Here is an 18,938-nt window from a genome sequence, read left to right as displayed (position 1 = left end):
GACCCCTGGGCAAGTCACTGTACTTCTCTAAGCCTCAGTTTTTTCAGCAAGCTATTGTAAGAAAAGTGCTTTGGAAGTCATAGTGCTATACAAATGTAAGTTATTGTTACAGTGAATTAAAATAATATTTTTAAATACAATCAGGTATCTGGATATGTAAATCAGGGAATGTTTAAAATGTTAATCAATTATTTAATTAATGGCAGTTAGGGGGCACAATAGGTAAAGGGCCAGACCAGGAGTCAGGAAGATGTGAGTTCAAATTCAGCCACATACACTTACTAGCTAAATGACCTTGAGCACATCACTTAACCTCTCTTTGCCTCACTTTTTTCATCTATAAAATGGAAATAATAGTACCTGCCAGGGTCGTTGGGAGGGTCAAATGAGGTAATAATTTTAAAACACTTAGTACAGTGCCTGGCACATCATAAGCACTAAATAAATGATAGTCATCATCATCATTGTTATTATTAAAATATTGGTCGTATTGTAATGCAGAACATTATTTTGCCATTTAGGTAGTAGGGCCCTTTAAGCCATGGAAAGCAAAAGTTGGTGCTTAATCTTGCCCCAGACCTCTTTCCTCCTAAATCTAAACAATAGTGAAATGTACTCTTGCACAGCTCAGCATAGCCTGTACCTCCAATGCAAATGGATAAGAAAGCTGGCAATATAATTGCTTGAGATAATTACGTTTATACCAGAGACCAGGACACCTGGTCTGGTTTGTGTGATCTCTGACCCATAATAATGGGGTGCTCGGGTGCTTATGCTTGTACCTGTGCCCCAATTTCTCCCTAGTCTCAGAAACACTGTCTCTAACAACCATTCCCCAGCCCAAGGACACTGTGCCTAGCAGCTATTCATGCATGGGCCTCAGCATGACCCTTATCTCTCTCCCTGGTACAGCTACACAGAGCTGGGCTGCTCAGGCCCCAGCCTTCAGATCATGTTTCTGGAAGCCTCTCAATTCCTCAGTAAGTTCCTGTGTTGTGAGAAAGCTTTCCCTTGTTGCAGAGCATTCTTTCATCAAGACAAAGGGAGAGGGGTGTCCTTGGCAGCCCAAGGACTCTTCCTCCTGCCAGACTCCAAAGATCCATCCCCTCCCTGTCCGATATACTCCTTATACTTTCCCATCCATAGCCCCCAAAGACACCTGCACCTTTGGATTACCTCATCAGTGTTCCTGGCATTTCTTTCCCATGCTCTTTTCCATATAAACCCCAGCTCAACCCCTGATCGGGGCTGCTTGATTTGGATGTGCATACCCCTGGCAGCCACACGCTAATAAATCCACATTTTAAATTACGTCTGGGTCTCGCTTGCTGATTTCTCGGTACAACAGTATTACTTTATAGTTATATCTCATGCATATTTTCAGGTGTGCTATAGTTCAGATAATGTTCCCTCAACTATAGTACCCATAAACAATAAAAGCTAAATACTGCACATAGGACATCTTTGTTAATTTTGCCCTGACAGTATTATATAGTGGTAACACTATAAATATATGGAACACTATTTTCCTCATTGCCTGGGGCATACATTGAGAATAATTTTTCAATATTTTTATATTAAAACTTTGTATTTTTAATGAATTTTCATATGTATAGTCTTCTTTTTTTCCCTCATAATAATCCTTTGAAAATGTGAGGCAGATATTACTTCTATATTAATTGAATAATTGAAATCATTCATACCACACTTTTTAAGCATCTCCTATATAATGGGCATTCTGTTAGGTGTCGTAAGAATAAGATTTGTAAAATCACATAGTGGGAGAGGAAGGCTGGCTGGGTCTGGGTTTAGGAGAACACCATGAGATTATGGATACTTCAAAAGACTTAGATCTTTGCTATAGAAATATTTCCCAGGAGTTCCAAGGGTCCAGCCAGGGGAGTCTTTGCCACTAGAATCTAAGCAACATCAATAAGTGGAAACAACAAACAGAGTTCATTCTTCTGATATATGAAGAGAAGATAGTGGATATTTAGAAGAGGGTAACATCTCAATTTTTCACTTAGTTCACAAGTTGACCTAGAGAGAATGTCATAGCCAAAGATGATGCCTTAGGATACTATAGTATATAGAGCAATGGATTTGGAGTCAGAAGACATGAGTTCAATTCCAAACTCTGCCACATATTACCTGTATAACCTTAGTCAAATCACTGAACCTTCCTGGCTCTCCTTCTATCACCTATAAAATGAGGCATTGACATAGACAATCCCAAAGATCCTATTCAGCTCTTTAACTCTTTGTCATGTCAGGCCCCTTCCAGTTCTGAATCTAATCATGCCTCCTTTTTCATGCTAAAGATAGAATTTAGTGTCTTCTTTTCACATCATCTCAGTATAATGTTTTTGTTCAGGTAATTGCCTCAGAGCTAAATACTTATCATCTGATGGTTTTGTTCTTGATTAGTTCTCAAGGTTGAGTAGAAGTTTCAATAATATGGAATTATTTTCCCCAATCCTAGTTTGGTTGAAGTATATTTATGAAGTTAGAATAGAATAGAAAAGGCTAGGAGTGTTTTCATATTAAGATATTTTCCATAGCCTGTCCAGTGTTGGTAGAAATGTCCCTAGCATCCATCTTAAAACATGGGCAACTTGGCATAGTGGTTGTTGTTATTCTTGTTCAGTCATTTCAGTTGTGTCTGACTCTTTGTGACATTTGAGCTTTTCTTGGTAGAGATACTGGAGTGGTTTGCCATTTCCTTCTCCAACTCATTTTACAGATGAGGAAGCTGAGGCAAATAGGGTTAAGTGACATGTCCAGGGTCTCACAGCAAATTAGTGTCTGAGGCCAAATTTGAAGTCAAAAGATGAGTCTTCCTGATTCCAAGGCCAGTGCTGTATCCACTGTGCCACCTAGCTGGCATAGCAGAACTAGTGCTAATTTTTTAGAGTTGGAAAGACTTAGGTTAAAGTCACCCTTCTGATACTACCTGTGTGAGATCAAAGGCAAATCGTTGAAGTTGTCACTGTCCTAGCCAATTATCTTAGATTCTAAGTTACAGAGAAGTTGATGATCTGCATTGATGGATAAGGTTTCCGCACCAACAATTTCATACAAAGGTGAAATCACACATCCTGCTATTAGAGAGCTAATATGAGACTCAAATGAAATAATGTTATAATGCCCATACAAAATTTAAACTTAAAGGGCTATCCTTAAAGACATCCTAGCAGAATGAAGGCAATTCTATTGCCATGAGTTGAAGCCATATTTAATATACCCCTTATACTCTATACATGATGAATAAATGCATTTTCCAATGCTGATTTACTTATTGATGGATAGTTCTTTGCAATATGAATTATATGGCTCTTTTTTCTTCTTGCTTGTAACTATATTCTCTAAAGGCGATTCATGTGTGAACCTAATTAGATATTATGTACTTTTGTTATTAATTATAAACATTTATTGAATCATATACTTTGCATTAAACACACCTTTAATACTAACTTATTTTGACAGCACCACCATTTTTATAGTCAATCACATTTGCAAACCAGGAGTCAACTCTATCACTCCCATCTGCCACACTTACAATCTTATTGTTACCAAGTCTTATTGACAGGAACTCCATAAAAACCTTTTAAGTTCCTCCTCATCTTTCCACTTACACCACAACTACCAGAAGTTGAGGCACCTACTCTTACTTGGACTACGGAAACAGCCTCTTAATGGCTTTCCTGGTATCTAGTTTGTCCCTTCTCTAATCCATCATCCATATAGCTACCAAATAGATATCCCTAAAACAGATATGAGCATGTCATTAATGTGCACAAGATATGGACCCAGTGAACAACTATTGCCTGATGACCAGCTAAGTTTGAAGAGGCTCATTTTCAGATTAACTTCATAATGATGGGTTATTGTTTTTTTTTTACAGCCACAGAAACACTCACAAAACAATCTTCATCATAAAAGGTTGCTCTCTGTGTTAGTAGTGAAACCATAGATAATTTAGGAATTATAACACTGTACAAGACAAAAATATTAATGATGCCAAGTTTCATCAAAATGTTGATTTTTTTAAAAAAAATTTCTTAAAATTCATTGTTAACTGAATACACCTTGGGCGTTTCAGTAAAGAACACTTAAATACTGGTAGTAAAAAAGAATAGTATGTACAACTTAAGTATATCTTGAAGTATTCATAGACTTCTTTGATATGGAAAGAAATTTAGAGATCATCTGTTTTCAGCCATCTCCCTTTGCAGGTAAAGCAATTGAACTTAAACATACTGTGGTACTTACCCAACCTGTATCCTTCATTTTCTCCCTAGTTCAGAAGGTATAAGAGAGAGGAGAGACTGAAATTCCAGGCAAAACCTTGAGACACTTCTTGAGCCAGTCATGACATTGGCATCATTCCTGGGAATGACTGTGAAACCTGGAGATGTGTTCCATTAGTAGTGACATATGTCAGTGATATCAAATTCCAGATTTTGTAACCATTCCAAAATAATATTTAAGCACTCTGTCATGTCCCTTGTCTCATCACGCCACCCTCCCCTCCAGTTTCCTGAAGCCCCACATGGATCATTAAGTACTTCATCTACCTGGTGCCTAACTTTTCAGGAGGGGCGAGGAAACAGACAAGAAGAGGAAGTAATGTGTTACACTTATAAAATGCTTCTCCTTCTGAGGCAGTTCATATATATTTTTGTACTATCATGCAGTTTTCATGTGCCAAACAGTAGATTTATGTTTGACTTTATTCAGCAAGACTGCTTGAGACATGGCATGCCCTGTCTCTCCAGGATATGATAATGCGACATTCAGAATGACAATGGTCCCAGCCTCAGGGCAAGAAATGCTTCATGAGATACGTTCAATTGCTGTTGAACTGTGTTTTGCCTAAGGTGCAAAGAAAGAAGTTGCTGATGCTTTCAAACATGTTTAAGCATTTTAATAGGGTCTTGGCATGTCAGATTGAACTCAAGCACTACAGGGTGTAACTTGGTGAAATGCTGCAAGGACAGGATGGAAATTTCCAAAGTGTTTATATGGTAGCCATCAGCTTGAATTTCCTAAAAAGTCCCTTTATGGAGCTTGCATACATCTTACAAGTTTACCTTTGAAAGTGTTCTTTCTTTGGTTGTTGGCTTGATTGTGATAATTCAGCTTTTAAATCTCATTTCTTCAAAAGTTATTTTTCATTAACTTCATTATTTAATAATTTATATATTTTTTTAAAAGCATCATTTAATCTGCTCCTTGGTAAAGTTAGCATTAATACCAGTGTTTTGAAGAAACTAATGTGTCAGGATGAAGAAAAGATGAATATATAGTATTTAATACCCAGACTAGGAGTGTCCAGTGTAGTATTCAGGATTCATTTTTTTTAAATGTTAAGCATTGAGAATGTAGAAAACATTTTTAGACCCTAGGAATAAAAAGAAAGGAAAGGAGTTGAAAATAAAATCATAGGCTCTGTCCTCCTTCAGAAGCTTGTACATTGTAGGTTTGCTGTGTACACAAATGAGAATGGTAGAAAGTGATCAGGGCACAGGAAAGGTAAAGACCATATGAGCTAAGAAAATTTGAGGCGGGGAGAGCTTTGTGGAGGATACAATACCTGAGTTCCTGACTTGGGCCTTGAAGAGTTTTCTCTAAGGAGAAATGAAAGAAAGAGTAAATTTCAGTCATAGAAGCTGGCCTAAATGTAATGATAGATGAGTTGAGGATGAAGCATAGAACTGTGAGAAGTCCAGTGTGAGTGTATATAATACCGATTGTACAAATGATGATCAAAGTGAAATGAGGTAAGGAAAGCAAGTTGGAGATCTTGTAAAAATTTCTAAATGACAGATTGAGCAACATTTATGTTGTTCTAGAAGAAGTAGGGAGCCACAGAAGGTTTTAAGCAGGAGAGTAACTAAGATTAACAAAAGAAAAAGACATAGCAGAAAGAATCAGCCTTCTTTTATAATGAAAAACTGGTAAGCTGGTCAAATACTATTGAGGCAGCAACTCTTAGAAAGACAAAATCAGATCTGTACATTAGAAAGTATGTTTTGGCTGTTGTCTGAAGGATAAATTTGATAAGGGAATGACTGAAAACAGGGAACACAGTTAAGGGAGGGGACAATGACAATAGTCCATGTGGTAGGTGAAGAATACCTAAATTATGATTGTAACTATACATTGAGAAAAAGGATGAGAGGCAAGAAGCATTATAGAGCTATAATTAACTGGACATGGCAACTGGTTGGAGTAAGGATGAAGGAAAACTTTATAATCAAAATGGTGAGGATATTCAAGACTATTCCATTTAAGAATTAGTTGAAGGAATGGGTATGTGTGTGTGTGGTGGTGGTGGGGAAGGAGTTTCTGGAGTACCAGAGCATGAAAATTGTCTTTAAATATTTGAAGAGCTATGCTATGTAAGAATGATTAGACATATCCTGTTTGACCCAAAGGCCAGATCAAGTACAAGAGAGAATTTTCTAAGCATTAGAATTGTCCCAAAGTGGTAAAGGTGTTCTTGGGACATAATATCTCCCCCTTATTAGAGTTCTTTAAGTGAAGGTTGGATGACCATTTATCAAAGAGGTTGTAGAAAAATTCTCATGATACATCCAAGTTGGACTAGATCAACTGAAGTCTGAGTTTGCCTACAACTCTGTAATCCTGGGACCTGAGATAGTGAACCACGATCTTGAAAGATTTGTATATAGTTCATAAAATATTTTGTTTTGTTTTGTTTTGGATGTGGGTGAATCTTCCAAAAGGTATTTGGATCATGCTGGTTTCTTTAAGGCTATGCCAGTGTTAAATAATCTCTGAAAGGTCCTGTTATGCTTGAAGGGTTTCAAGTATAGACCCTGTGAAAGATGGAATTTCTATCGTCTAAGAATAGCCTAGTTAAGTTTGGAGAAGTCCATTGTCAGGAGCCTGGCCACTAGGTCATTATTAAGAGACAATTTACTAAGATACAGATGCTTGGCAATATTCATTGTTGAGGGGAGTACATACACTGATGAAATCATGGGTCCTTGAAGTATTGAAATAATATGTGAAATATGTGATATTTCATATATATGTAAGAAGTATCACATAGTATTAAGATGTGCTTTATCCCTCAGCTATTATTCTTAGAGTAATTTTCAGTAATTGAAGGAATTTGCCATAAGAGAGTGATATCTTGGTCTCATAGTCTGGAAGGCCTGGGTTTACTTCTCATCTCTGGCACATATTGACTTTGTGACCCTGGGGAAATATATATATATATATATATATATATATATATATATATATATATGTATGTGTGTTGTGTGTGTGTGTGTGTGTGTGTGTTTGTGTGTGTGTATAATAGTGGGGGAAAAAAACCCTCAGTAGCCCTAGGCAACTCTCAAAGGCTAATAAGTGACAGGTAAAGTGCTTACATACATTAAGAGAGGAAATGAATAAACTAGCTCTCCACTGAAACCAAAGGCCAGTTTAAAAAGAACAGTAAATGACAGTTTAATGATGTATAAAAAGGTGATGCTGTCTGTTATGCTACGAGTGCATTCCAGACAAAGCTGAACAGCCAAGAAACTTTAGGGTATGTTTTTTTTTTTAATTACTAACACAAAAGGATATTCCTAACTCTATCAGATAGTTACACAGCTCACTCGTTTGCTTTCTGAATACTCACACCAGTCTCTATAATGCCACAGAACTAATCATTTTCATCATTCATTGCCCTCTTCCCTATCGTGATCTTAGAATAAGTTTCTAAAATGTTAATGCCATTGGGAACTCAGTTAATTATTGTTAAACTGTAAAAGTAACCAAATATAAGCTCGTATCACATGACTTTAGTCTTAAGGAAACATAATGCTATAACCAAATACTTTATAGGTCCTACATAGTCTTCATTCATTGAAAAGTATCATAATTGAGGAAGAAATCTACCACTTTTTCTTATGAAATAAGTAAGTAGTCGTCTGTTGCTTTTTGTAATTGACAGTTCCTGTGTTTTTGGTGTTCTCCTCACAAAGCACTTTGGGAAGAGGTGATCAGCTGTTTTCAATTTCAAAAGAGGACCAAATAATAGATGATATTTGTAAATGTAACATGGATTTAGGTTCAATATCAGAACAAATTTCTCCAAGATATTAAATATAGGCATGAATATTGTAAAGGTTTACCACCATGTTGACGACACTTTGATAATTTCTTTATCTGAACAATCATCCAAGTCTGGAAGAGGTGATTGCTTGTGGTAAATCTTTTGCAGACTTTCTTGATTATTTACTGAATCTGATGACTAAAAAAGACAATCAATCTTAGACAATTAGGCTTATCAGCTTCTAGGTTGTTCCCTTACTCAAGGATTTGATTCTTTATTCTTTATTAAAAATCATGCCTCTTGGATAGAGATGTGGCACACAATAGGTGACAGCTCTGAGGAAAAGTCCCTTTTAGTTAAATGTGCAAAGTAGAAATCAATCTCAACTGGAAGCTGGCCAGGCTGTGTTATGAAAAGACCAAACAAAAGAAGGTCAGTGCATCTCAGTACTCTTTCAATTTGGAACTTGAATCAATGGAAATATATTTAATTACTTGTGAGCAGTAAGTAGTTTAGGTGCATAAGTTAAACAAAATGTAAGATGAGTTTTCAGTGTATTAATATAACTCTACTAACCATACCTAATTGCATAGCATAACAAAGAAAAACATAGTGTAATGCATTCCAAACTGAAAATACAAATCAATCCCTACAAACTAGTCTCCTGTGTAGCTAATTGAGTCTATGATAAGCTGAATTTAACACTAAATGCATGAGTTTTAATAAACTTAAAGGAATGACTGTACAACAGTTATGGTTCACTTGAGCAAGGTATTAAAACAGAGAATTTGACAGAAAGAATCAATTTGAAAATACAGGATCATAGAGTTTCTAGAATATGAGTACACTGGTAAAGAAAGAAAAAAGTTTAAAGTTTTTAATGGGGTGAAGGTAAAGGGAAAATTAGAGAGGGGAAAAATTATCTGAGTATAAATTTTGTGTCTAATTTACAAAGAATTTCAGATTCCTAGATCTATTTTTAAAGAACATAGATTTCATACATGCATTTCATATAATATTTTATGAAAGATTAGTTAAGTTTGTTGATTAAAATGACTGTCAGTAAGTCTTGCTATATTAAAAAATACAAAAATAGTATTACTTAAGATAATTTATTTTTTAAAAAATTAGGAATTAGAAAATTCTTTGTCATTTTTTGGACAACTTAAAAGTATTTACGTGTTTAAATATCAAATAGTAGCACATATGACAGTACTAAATGATTCTCTTTCCATCTTACCTTTGGGAAATGAGAGAAAAATCACTACAATGTTTCTTATGAGGAAGAGAAGAATTTCTTCAGTGAATTCTCAATATTCCCAGGCTACAATGATTCAGGAATCGATGGGCTGACAAATGTCAATGTTTCCATTATATATGACAAAGGAAGAAAAAAAAATATATAGGGATGACTGGTGTGGCTAAATTTAGGAAATTTCAATGGACAAAACAGAATAATTTAATGAAATGAAAAGCAAAACAATCATATAATGATACATTACCGATAAAACAGCATAGAGCACGATCTAGATTTATCATGAAGAGTTTACAGAACAGCACTAGACATCCAAAGGTTATGTATATGCAAACATTATTGATTTCAACCCTTGTGAATATATTTTTGGATCAAAATTTGGCTCCAAGTATAGATTATGTAATCCCCAAGCCATATAATAAAATGATACAATATGATATAAAATGGAGCTCAGTCATATTATGTTCTTTTGTTTAGCTGTAAACTAAACTATAAAAATATTAAATGCTACACAGAGGTGTTCCCTCCTCTTTTGCAGCATAGTAAGCTCATAAAAAGGCAGCAGCACAAAATAGATTTAAATATTAACATTGAGAAAACATGAAGTCATTTTTCTCAAGAAAAACATATAGTAATATTTAAATCACCTACATCTGTATTTAAAAGTAGGAAAGAGCATCATAGGCACAAAGTGCTGATTATTCTTTATATAGAATTAGCACTCGTTGCTCATTTCATCATGGTGAAAATAGCAAACTTTAACAAATTATTCAATTAATTACACATGCATGCTGTAACATCAAAAAGGTTAGAAACATGACTGCATTTGTACAACACATCACATTCACATAAGTTTTCATTTAGCAAACACTTTGGCAACCATTTTTTTGAGGTGAACACACAGGGAGATTTTTCCTACATCATGTACATATTAGATCATCTGAAAATGGAAAAAAAAAGCTGTTTTTATGCTCTTGCCCATTTTTTATTTGTATTTTCATTTATAATTCTGGTTACATGAAGTGGTATCCATTTAAATCCCACTTATGAATCACCCTGATTTATTGAAAAGTTTTTAAATATAAGGCTTTGCATTTTCACACATTCCATGTATTCAGCATTATGAATTAAAAGATAAGATTGGCAAAAATGTGTTCTTTTTTCTCTCTCTGGGATAAATTTTACAAATTATAGCATATTTCTCTATTCTGTTTAGATTTTGTTATTGTTTTTCTATGCAAAAGGGAATGCAGAAATATATTGAATAGCTGTCATTATCCAATATGTGGTTCTCTCCACACTGCTATATCATATTACCTGTGGCCATATAATTTTGAAATGAACACTTTGCCTGATTATTCCTTAGTAGAACATGCAATGTTAATGCAAAACCTATACTTGTATATTATGCGTATAATATTAATTTTTTTTCAGCTGGGGATTCTATAGGTCACTATTTAGAGATAGTGATATATTAGAATCTGTAGCCAAAAAAAAAATCTTTGGTTTAGGGTAGTAGGGTAGAAAATGCTTGTGGGGGGGGCAAGAAAAGGGATCAGTAGGAGGAAATTTATGACTTTTCTTCATTTTGAAACAGTAGAAAAAGGGCTGAAAGGTGACATCCATTCTTAAAGGCTTTTTCTCCTCTGATTTCAGATTCAAGGCCTCTGCCAGATGTAGCCCTGACAGGGAAGTGCACCCGAGAGTGTGATGAATATGGTCACTCAGATTCCTGCTGGATGCCAGTCCGCACCTCACCTGAAAGGAAGCAGAAAAGCCAGCCAAAACTCTCTACATTCATGCCCGTTGATGAACGAGGCAGCCAGGAAAAGCTGGCCAATGGAGAAGCCTCTCTCATGGGTGACCGCAACAGAAACCTCCTTAACAAAAAGTTGACCTCATCCTATGAGACCTTCAGTGCAGCTAGTTTCAGCAAAAACGAGGAAGCCAACCCAGAGGATATTCCCCTGACAAAGACAGGGGAATACAAGCCATCTCCCGTCAATACTCTAACTAGAAGAGAAGTTTACCTGTAGGCTATCAGAAGCAACAATAAGGTTCTTTCATGTATGAGAAAGAAAAAGGGGCAAACCTTTAACAAAAGTCAAAACAATTTAACTCAAAAAAATAAAATAAAAGAGGAGGCTACCAAAGAGACGAAGCTTGGCCTGCCACTTCTGCCTCCAAATCAGGCACTTAATTACACTGTCTGCCTGACGATGATGTACAATGTAGAAACCATTGTTGTTACTTGCATGTCTAATCCCCTCACTGATTTTCCCCCTTAAATTTATGGTTGCAAGTTTCTTTCATGGTAATAAGCCCAATTAGCAGAACACTGCACACTGTCTTTGTCCCAAATGCTGAAGCATGACCTTAACTGTTTTGATTTGGTTTGATTGTCATCTGACTTGTTGAGAATAACAGGTCAGAAAAAAAGTATACTCCAAATAACACTATCAGAACATGATTGATCCTTGTTTGAACAATCTGCCTAAAAACTCCCAAATTCTAGATGCAGTTATTAGAAAGGTCTAACCATTACTAAGCACTTTCTGAAGACCACAGCTTTAATTTTCTCACCCAAGGCTGGTAACAGAAAAATAACTTTCAGCCTGAGACTGCAGTCCAAAACGTGGCATATTTCCCTATAAAATAATTAACTCTGAGGTCAATTCCATTCGTAAACAGGATGTTCTCTCTATATGCATAATTAATTACAGTTTGCATAAACAGATTAATATCACATGTATCATACTAAGGATTACCTGTTGAACTTAACTTTTCTTTGGACAAGACCAACATTAGCACCTATCTGGGACAATTTCAGTCATTAAAAGGCCAAAGATCATACCATGGATCAGGGGAATTACAAAGTATTTTTGGTCTTGACTTAGAACTCCATCACATACACACAAAGCTACATGCATACATACAAACATATTTCATTTTGCATAAGAGCCAAGTCAGTCCAGAAAACAATTTTTTAAATGAATTTTAGTTGAAATCCTTAAAAGGAACTTATCAGTGTATTTGCTGATACCATGATAAGAGGCAATGCAGGTCCTGTGCCAGTTCTGGGTAATATTATCAGGGAAGATTACATTTTTCAAAGTCATAGAAATCATGGGTAATGGGTCGGGGGAGGAGAAAAGTAAAGAATGATGATACATTTAAATAAGCATCTTGCAAGTTAAGTCCAATGTCATCTTCTCCCCAGCCCCTCTCCCCCCACAATCCAGGGTATGCTTACTGGACTTAACATCACATTACAGATTATCAATTGCTTTGGCCAATGGTACAATGCCAACATTTTTGAAACAAAAGTGCATTAAACCTGAGTCCTGTGCAATATAGAATGTCAAGACTCATAGCATTTGAGGAAGGTGACAAACAGTCTGATTGACTTTAGCACTGATATGATACTTACATAGCAACTCAAGACAAGTCACAAAGCATTCCAAACTGAACATGAAAGAAATGAGCTCTGGGCTGTGACATTTCTTACAGGATGCACATCTTAAAGAAAGTCAGAACAGATACAGGTTTTTGTGTGCAATAAAAATAACAGAGTGCAGAATTTGAGCCAACTGCTCTGTAGATGAAGATTTAGGACAGTTTAAAATGGAGCTGGGACATTCAAATGAAATTGACAATCAGCAAAATGGGGAATAACATGAGAAGAGAGCTAACATTCAAATCTCTGAATGGTTATAGGCTGGTGTAAAGGGACGCCTAGGCCACATGGCTCTCTAGTAAATTGTAGTCACAATGTAGTTTTGGCTAGTTTCTTGCTTTGTGGAACTCCTTAGACTATAAAGTTAAGCAGCCTGGAATAACAGTTGATAGTTCAGTACAAGTCATCACAATGCTTATCTCTGAAAACTACTTCTCCTCTTTTGGGTCGTGGGGAAGGGGAGGGAATAGGGGAGGGAGGGTATTTAGGGCCATTCCATTTTGCTCTTTCCAGCATTAAGGTTTTTGTTTCAGTGTTAGTTTGTGTATAGTAGTTATGATGAATGGGGATGTGGACTTGAGGGAAAAATAAGACTAAAATATTAATAATTGAACATTTTTATGTTTGATTATTATTTACATTATGGAAAGATGAAGTTCTAGTACTTTGATAGGAAACTGCATTAAAGCAGTACTGCCTTGTATAATCTGTAAGTACCTATTAAGAAAAATGCTTCTAAAGATACTTATGTAATAATGTATACATATTTTTCTTGCACGTTTCAACAGAATACTCAATTGCATAACACAGATGTTCAAAAATATTATTTTGTTGTTGCTTCAATAGGATTTTTCTTTTTTGGAAGAGACACTTGAAAACCACTAGGTAGCTTGTTTCAATATGTCTTTAAACCCTTTTGTCTACAAAGCTAATACAGGTCACATTGGACCTTCAGATTAATTGGATCAGCACTCACTGACGTTTGCACCATATCAAAATTGGTCATGTCATTAAGTCATCTAACTTGTGAGAATCTCCTTAGAACTAAAATGAGTGTGAAAGAATAAAATTAAGTGTACTGTAAGTATTCACAGCAATTCAAGTAGAACTAGCCATCATAACACGTTTATTACTATTATGAACTGGCATGACACAGAAATATATTTTGTGTTTGTACTTTTTTTTAATTTTAAATAGGCTAAATCTGGTGCCACTCCACATATAGAGTGCTTTTTAAAAAAAACAAAAACAAACAAAAAATAAATTGAAAAGAGTGAATGCAAAATATGCAATTGTGCCTTTTCTACCTGTCGTTACAGTTAACATGGTGGTTGGGTTTGGACACTGAGGGGTAATGGGCTATTCCCAACTTTTTTGAACCTGTATATTTATCCATGTTTATTTTCTGAGAAATGATAAATGATATATTAAAAAGAATTTGCCTTCTGCTAAACTCAGATAATGGCCCAGTCTTAAATATCTTTCATTATTAAAACAAGCTTGTGGTATAGGTATGGGCTGTGCCAGAGATATCAGAAGGGGGCTATAGCATATATTGCAATAGTAACCCAAGTTGGCATTTGCCATGTGTGTTCAGTCCATTCTACAAAGTAAATGATTTCAGTTTTTTGTTGTTATTGTTGTTGTTTTCAGCTGTCATTCCATTTTGGTTGTACAGTATATAAATCAATTATTTTCTGTACACAGGAAACCCAAATGAGCTTTGCATGTATTTTACATTAGGACACATTTATAGATTGATGCATAATTATATAACTTTATATATGTATTAACGTCTGTAACTTCAATCGAAAATCTGATGTTCATTCTGGATCTCCAGTAACAATATATTTATTCAATATAGTTTCTGACTGGCCTGCTGCCTGAGTTTCAAAAAAACAGGGGAGGCATTATTTTTATGTGGGAAGGAACTAAAATGGAATAGAAGATGTCTGACTGAAAGGTTACCCTAGGAATATGTTCTGTAGGAAAAACATGCACACAAGCATATGAACAGACACCCCAAGAAACTGCCTTAAAATGGGCAGCTATCTTAAAACAATCATGGGAAATCCGAACAAAATAGTTCTATTTACATAGTATCAGTGATAAATATACAGTGTGTCCTTAAAAAAGGAGAAGAGAAAATGGACTTGAAATAGTGAAGCATTTCAGATGTGTCCCTGGCAAAGGTATAAAACATCTGGAAGAAGGCATCATTTTTCACCTACCTGGGGTACACTTTCAGACAACTTTTCCTAAATTTTAAAGCACTTGCATTCAGTGTGGTACGCTCTGTTTGTAATATTAATCATTGACTATTGTTCTGCAACTTGGATGTTGATAGTGAAGCAGAGAACAATTTATCATCGTTTATTATGAGTCACTATGCACGCAACTATGCTAAACATGCAAAATGTATTAAATGCTAGTCCAACTCTATTTATGAAATATTTTACATAATTTAATTTGCTTTTGTACAGTTTTATGTAAATAAATTGCTTGTCATTTTTGTCTCTGCAAATTAAAATATAACATGTTCAAATGGTTTCCCCATTGTAAGTCTACTTCTCTGTTTGACAGGTAATTCAGTTTTGATTGGAAAAGAAGTGAATGAATTGATATGCCAGTTTGATGCAGAATGATTTGATTTGGGCTTAATTCAAATATGGTATTAAAAAAAAAGATGCTGCCCCAGTAATCAGTCATTTTAGCAGCATTGTGTATAATCATTGCATTGCTTTGCTTTATTAGGGAATGAAGCTTGGATTAATCATTTTTTATTAAAAAAAAAATCTAGAACAGTTTCCTCACCTGCTCTAAATCCCAAATGAAAGTATTGGTAATCAAAGTGCTGTTAGCCCTTTCTTTTTTTCCTGAATGATTTAAAGTATTTTTAAATGTAAGACAAAAAATTTCTAAGCAAATATATGATTCTGTAAACTAACTTATTTATACTCCAAAACAATGGCGGAACAGGAAAAATGTCAATGCTGTTTAAAGAAATACTGGAAAATGGAATCAAATAGACATTTATATTTACTTAAATACCTTGCTTCCTGTTTTCCAATCAAACTTCCTACTGTATTGGGAACCAGTCTTTTTTTTAAAAATTATTTTCCTCTGCTATATACTCTTCTTATTTTTCTCTTTATGGTTTAGTTTTACTTATTTTCTTATTTTTACCAGTTCTCATCCTCAACACTCCTGATTATCTTTTCATTGAGGAAATTGGTAGGCATTAACATGTACTTGCTTTCTCTGTATCTGACTCACTTCCTCCTCTTAATTTCCTACCTCTTTACACTGATTTTCCTATTTTTTTTCAACCTGTTCAGGGAATAGAAATATTATCCAAAAAAAAAAAGATTAGTAGACTGGTAACTTTTTTTTCACATTTAAGAAGAGAATGATGTTAGAACTCACACATCAGTGCTAAAGAAACATTAAAAAAATGGTTCTGTAGTTAAGCTACTTTTAAGTTTCACTTGCCATTGTTTCCCCATTTTGGGTGGGGCTTCAAAGGATCACAGACAGACTAAATATCAAATACTCTATAGAAATACCACTTAAGTAAAATGTCATTGAAAGATTGATTCTGTATCCACAAAGGTGGTAGTGGTGGTAGCAAAGATAATAAAGCATACTAAGATGTTATGAGGAAGTTCATAACACATTCTTCAGATTTTCATATATGATAAAATGAAGATTTCATTATTTTCCCTTTTGACATTATTCAATTTTTTAAAAAGTCCTTCAAGGTGAGAAACTAAGACTATTTAAAAGATGTATTCCATTCCTCAAAACCTCAATTTATCATCATAATGCAAAATTTGCAGAGTGAACTTCTTCCACTAGCTACAAATTATATCCTTGATTTTTTTTAAGACAAACAGGCAAACATATGAGACCAATATTCAAAGCATAGACACATAATATGCATGTGGAGGGATGAGCAATGAGTTCAGAAATTTTAAGTTGAAGATTAGAGAAGAAAATCGAGAGTTCCCTGAAATAATGGAGAATCAATTTTGGTCCTTCTCTTATCTGCTTTCACTGAGAGACTTCCATTAACTCCTAGCAAAGCTGGCTTATCACTACCCAATTTAATGTGCAGTTATGATTTAGATCTGCCTCACCATGGTATAGATGTGATTGTAATGGAAAAATCCTAGATTTAATTATATCTGCAAATAATGTGTACATTTTCATTTCTACAAACTTTTAAAATTTCACCTTGCTGTCAAGTATACCTGTCAAAGTGTTTTGGATAATTTATCAGGGGCAAAGAAAGACAAACTAACATTATCTGCCCAGGCAATTAGTCTTTTTTTTTTTAATTTAAATTATGCAGATTGGTTATCTCTGCTGCTCACGTTCATCAGATAATTATCAGCACTTGACTTTGTACTGATTCTCCCTGGTGGTGATACTCTAGATATTTAACTGGTCCAGCATTTCTGATATCTAATTGAAAACTTAAGAAGCATTAGAGTTCAGTTTTCTTTTTGCTGAACAACTCTAGCTAATATCATCCCACAAAAATAAAAGAAAAAAATTGAAAGCAATGAGTATAAATAGCCAATCCAGGTCATGCCAACAGGTTGGAATGCTTTATCAGAGCTGTCCAAATTGATGAAATAATTGTTCAATCCCCAACTTTCCTTAGCTTTCATGGTGCATTTACTTTCACCTATTTGCTTTCCATGAAGAAATCAGCTGAGTGTAAATAGTTGATTTTGTTTTTTTCCCCCCTCTCTCTAATTATAACTTTTTGTCTCTGTATCCTAAAGCAGTTTGCCACCTTTGCCATGGGGGGGGGGAAGTGTGTTGCTTTTGTTGTTTCCAACCTAAACAGACTTTTCCCAGTAGACCTTTTAATGAGCTGTCCAACCACCACAAGCTATACAACTCAATCAACTTTATTTTAATAAACATTTGCAATCTCACTTTCATGCTTCTAGGAAGTGCACTAAATTAGGACTGACCTTATGTTTGTGTTTTTTCTTTTATCTTTATCTCCACTGTAATGCTTCTTTATAAAAGGCACCCAAGAAAGTGATTAAGGCAAGATAAAATACATTTTTCTTTTAGCTGAAGGGAGTGGTGAGAGATGTGAATATATATAAAAAAGAGAAGCTAACAATTTATGCTCCCTCTTAACCCTGACTTAATTTCTCTCTGTTGCTTTGCAGTAAGTTGTAAGTTTTATTCAGTGACTAAATTTAATGTATGTGACCCATATAGAAGTAATTTTGCCTGTTTGTTGAGTGTCCTATGAGAGTATGTAGAAAATGCTTAATAGGTCATAAATGTATAAACTGGCCTAATACTATTGGAAGACTACTGGAAGAAGCCACCCAAAAAAAAATATCACAGTTTGTTTGAGTTCTTCAGTTTTATTATTTCTGATAAAATTTGCTGTGAGACAAATTCAATCCCACAAGAACTTATTAGGTACTTACTGTGTGTCAGTCCCTCAGCTAGGTTCTCGGGATGTAATTTAAAAAAAAAAAACTTTCCCTAAAGAAAGGGACATTTGTTTGGAGCATACATACCACTTTAAAAAGTGTTTAAACAGATGCGCATGTTTACAAACAGCAAGTGAAGAAAAGTGTCCTAAGTTCAACAGAGCAATGTCAGATAACTTTAGCAGGACCTGAAGTATTAAGTCATTATTACTATTTTTTAAAAAGAAAATCACCGTTAGAATCTCACAACAACTATTGGAGTCAAGAGTTAAAATAAAAATCTATTCCTTTTCTTCACATAAACCAGTTTGATGTCTCTGTGTCAACCTAGATCTGCTACAATTACCAGTGACTTGATGAACAGGAACATTTTATATCTTTATACAGTAGCTTTATATCTTTAGACAGTAGCTTGAATGAATTTTTTATTAGAGCTTTATGAGGAGATTATAAAAAAAATTAACTGCCAGTTGAAATAGATTTGTATTATAGAAATGGGAAGAAAACAAGTGTAACTGGATTAGTTTAATTTTAAACTTGAAGGCAATGAGCAAAGACAGAGCCAACTCTCAGTTACTTATTTCTCTAAGAGTTATATAAAATAGAAGAATAATCACTTTCTAACTAATAAGACCCATGCAAGCATGAAACAGGACACTAAAACAGTACAAAACAAAG

General features: G+C 34.8%; 1 protein-coding gene across 3 annotated transcripts in view; it reads left to right on the top strand.

The window, feature by feature from the left end:
• PCDH7 (protocadherin 7) overlaps window positions 1-15,340 on the top strand; it is a 481,617-nt gene extending 466,277 nt beyond the window's left edge. For 2 of the 3 annotated variants that reach the window (XM_020992180.2, XM_020992170.2), the window contains exon 3: window positions 10,989-15,340. In XM_020992180.2, the coding sequence (XP_020847839.1) occupies window positions 10,989-11,368 (380 nt within the window). In that variant the 3' untranslated portion in view covers window positions 11,369-15,340. The remainder of the gene's footprint in view (window positions 1-10,988) is intronic. The other variant, XM_020992191.2, reaches the window with a different exon arrangement.
• The last annotated feature ends 3,598 nt before the right edge of the window (window positions 15,341-18,938 follow it).

This window comes from Phascolarctos cinereus, unplaced genomic scaffold (assembly GCF_003287225.1).
Source record: "Phascolarctos cinereus isolate Bilbo 61053 unplaced genomic scaffold, phaCin_HiC Scaffold_9;HRSCAF=440, whole genome shotgun sequence".
NCBI classification, from domain to species: domain Eukaryota; kingdom Metazoa; phylum Chordata; class Mammalia; order Diprotodontia; family Phascolarctidae; genus Phascolarctos; species Phascolarctos cinereus.
This window is presented reverse-complemented; position numbering and strand designations above follow the sequence as displayed.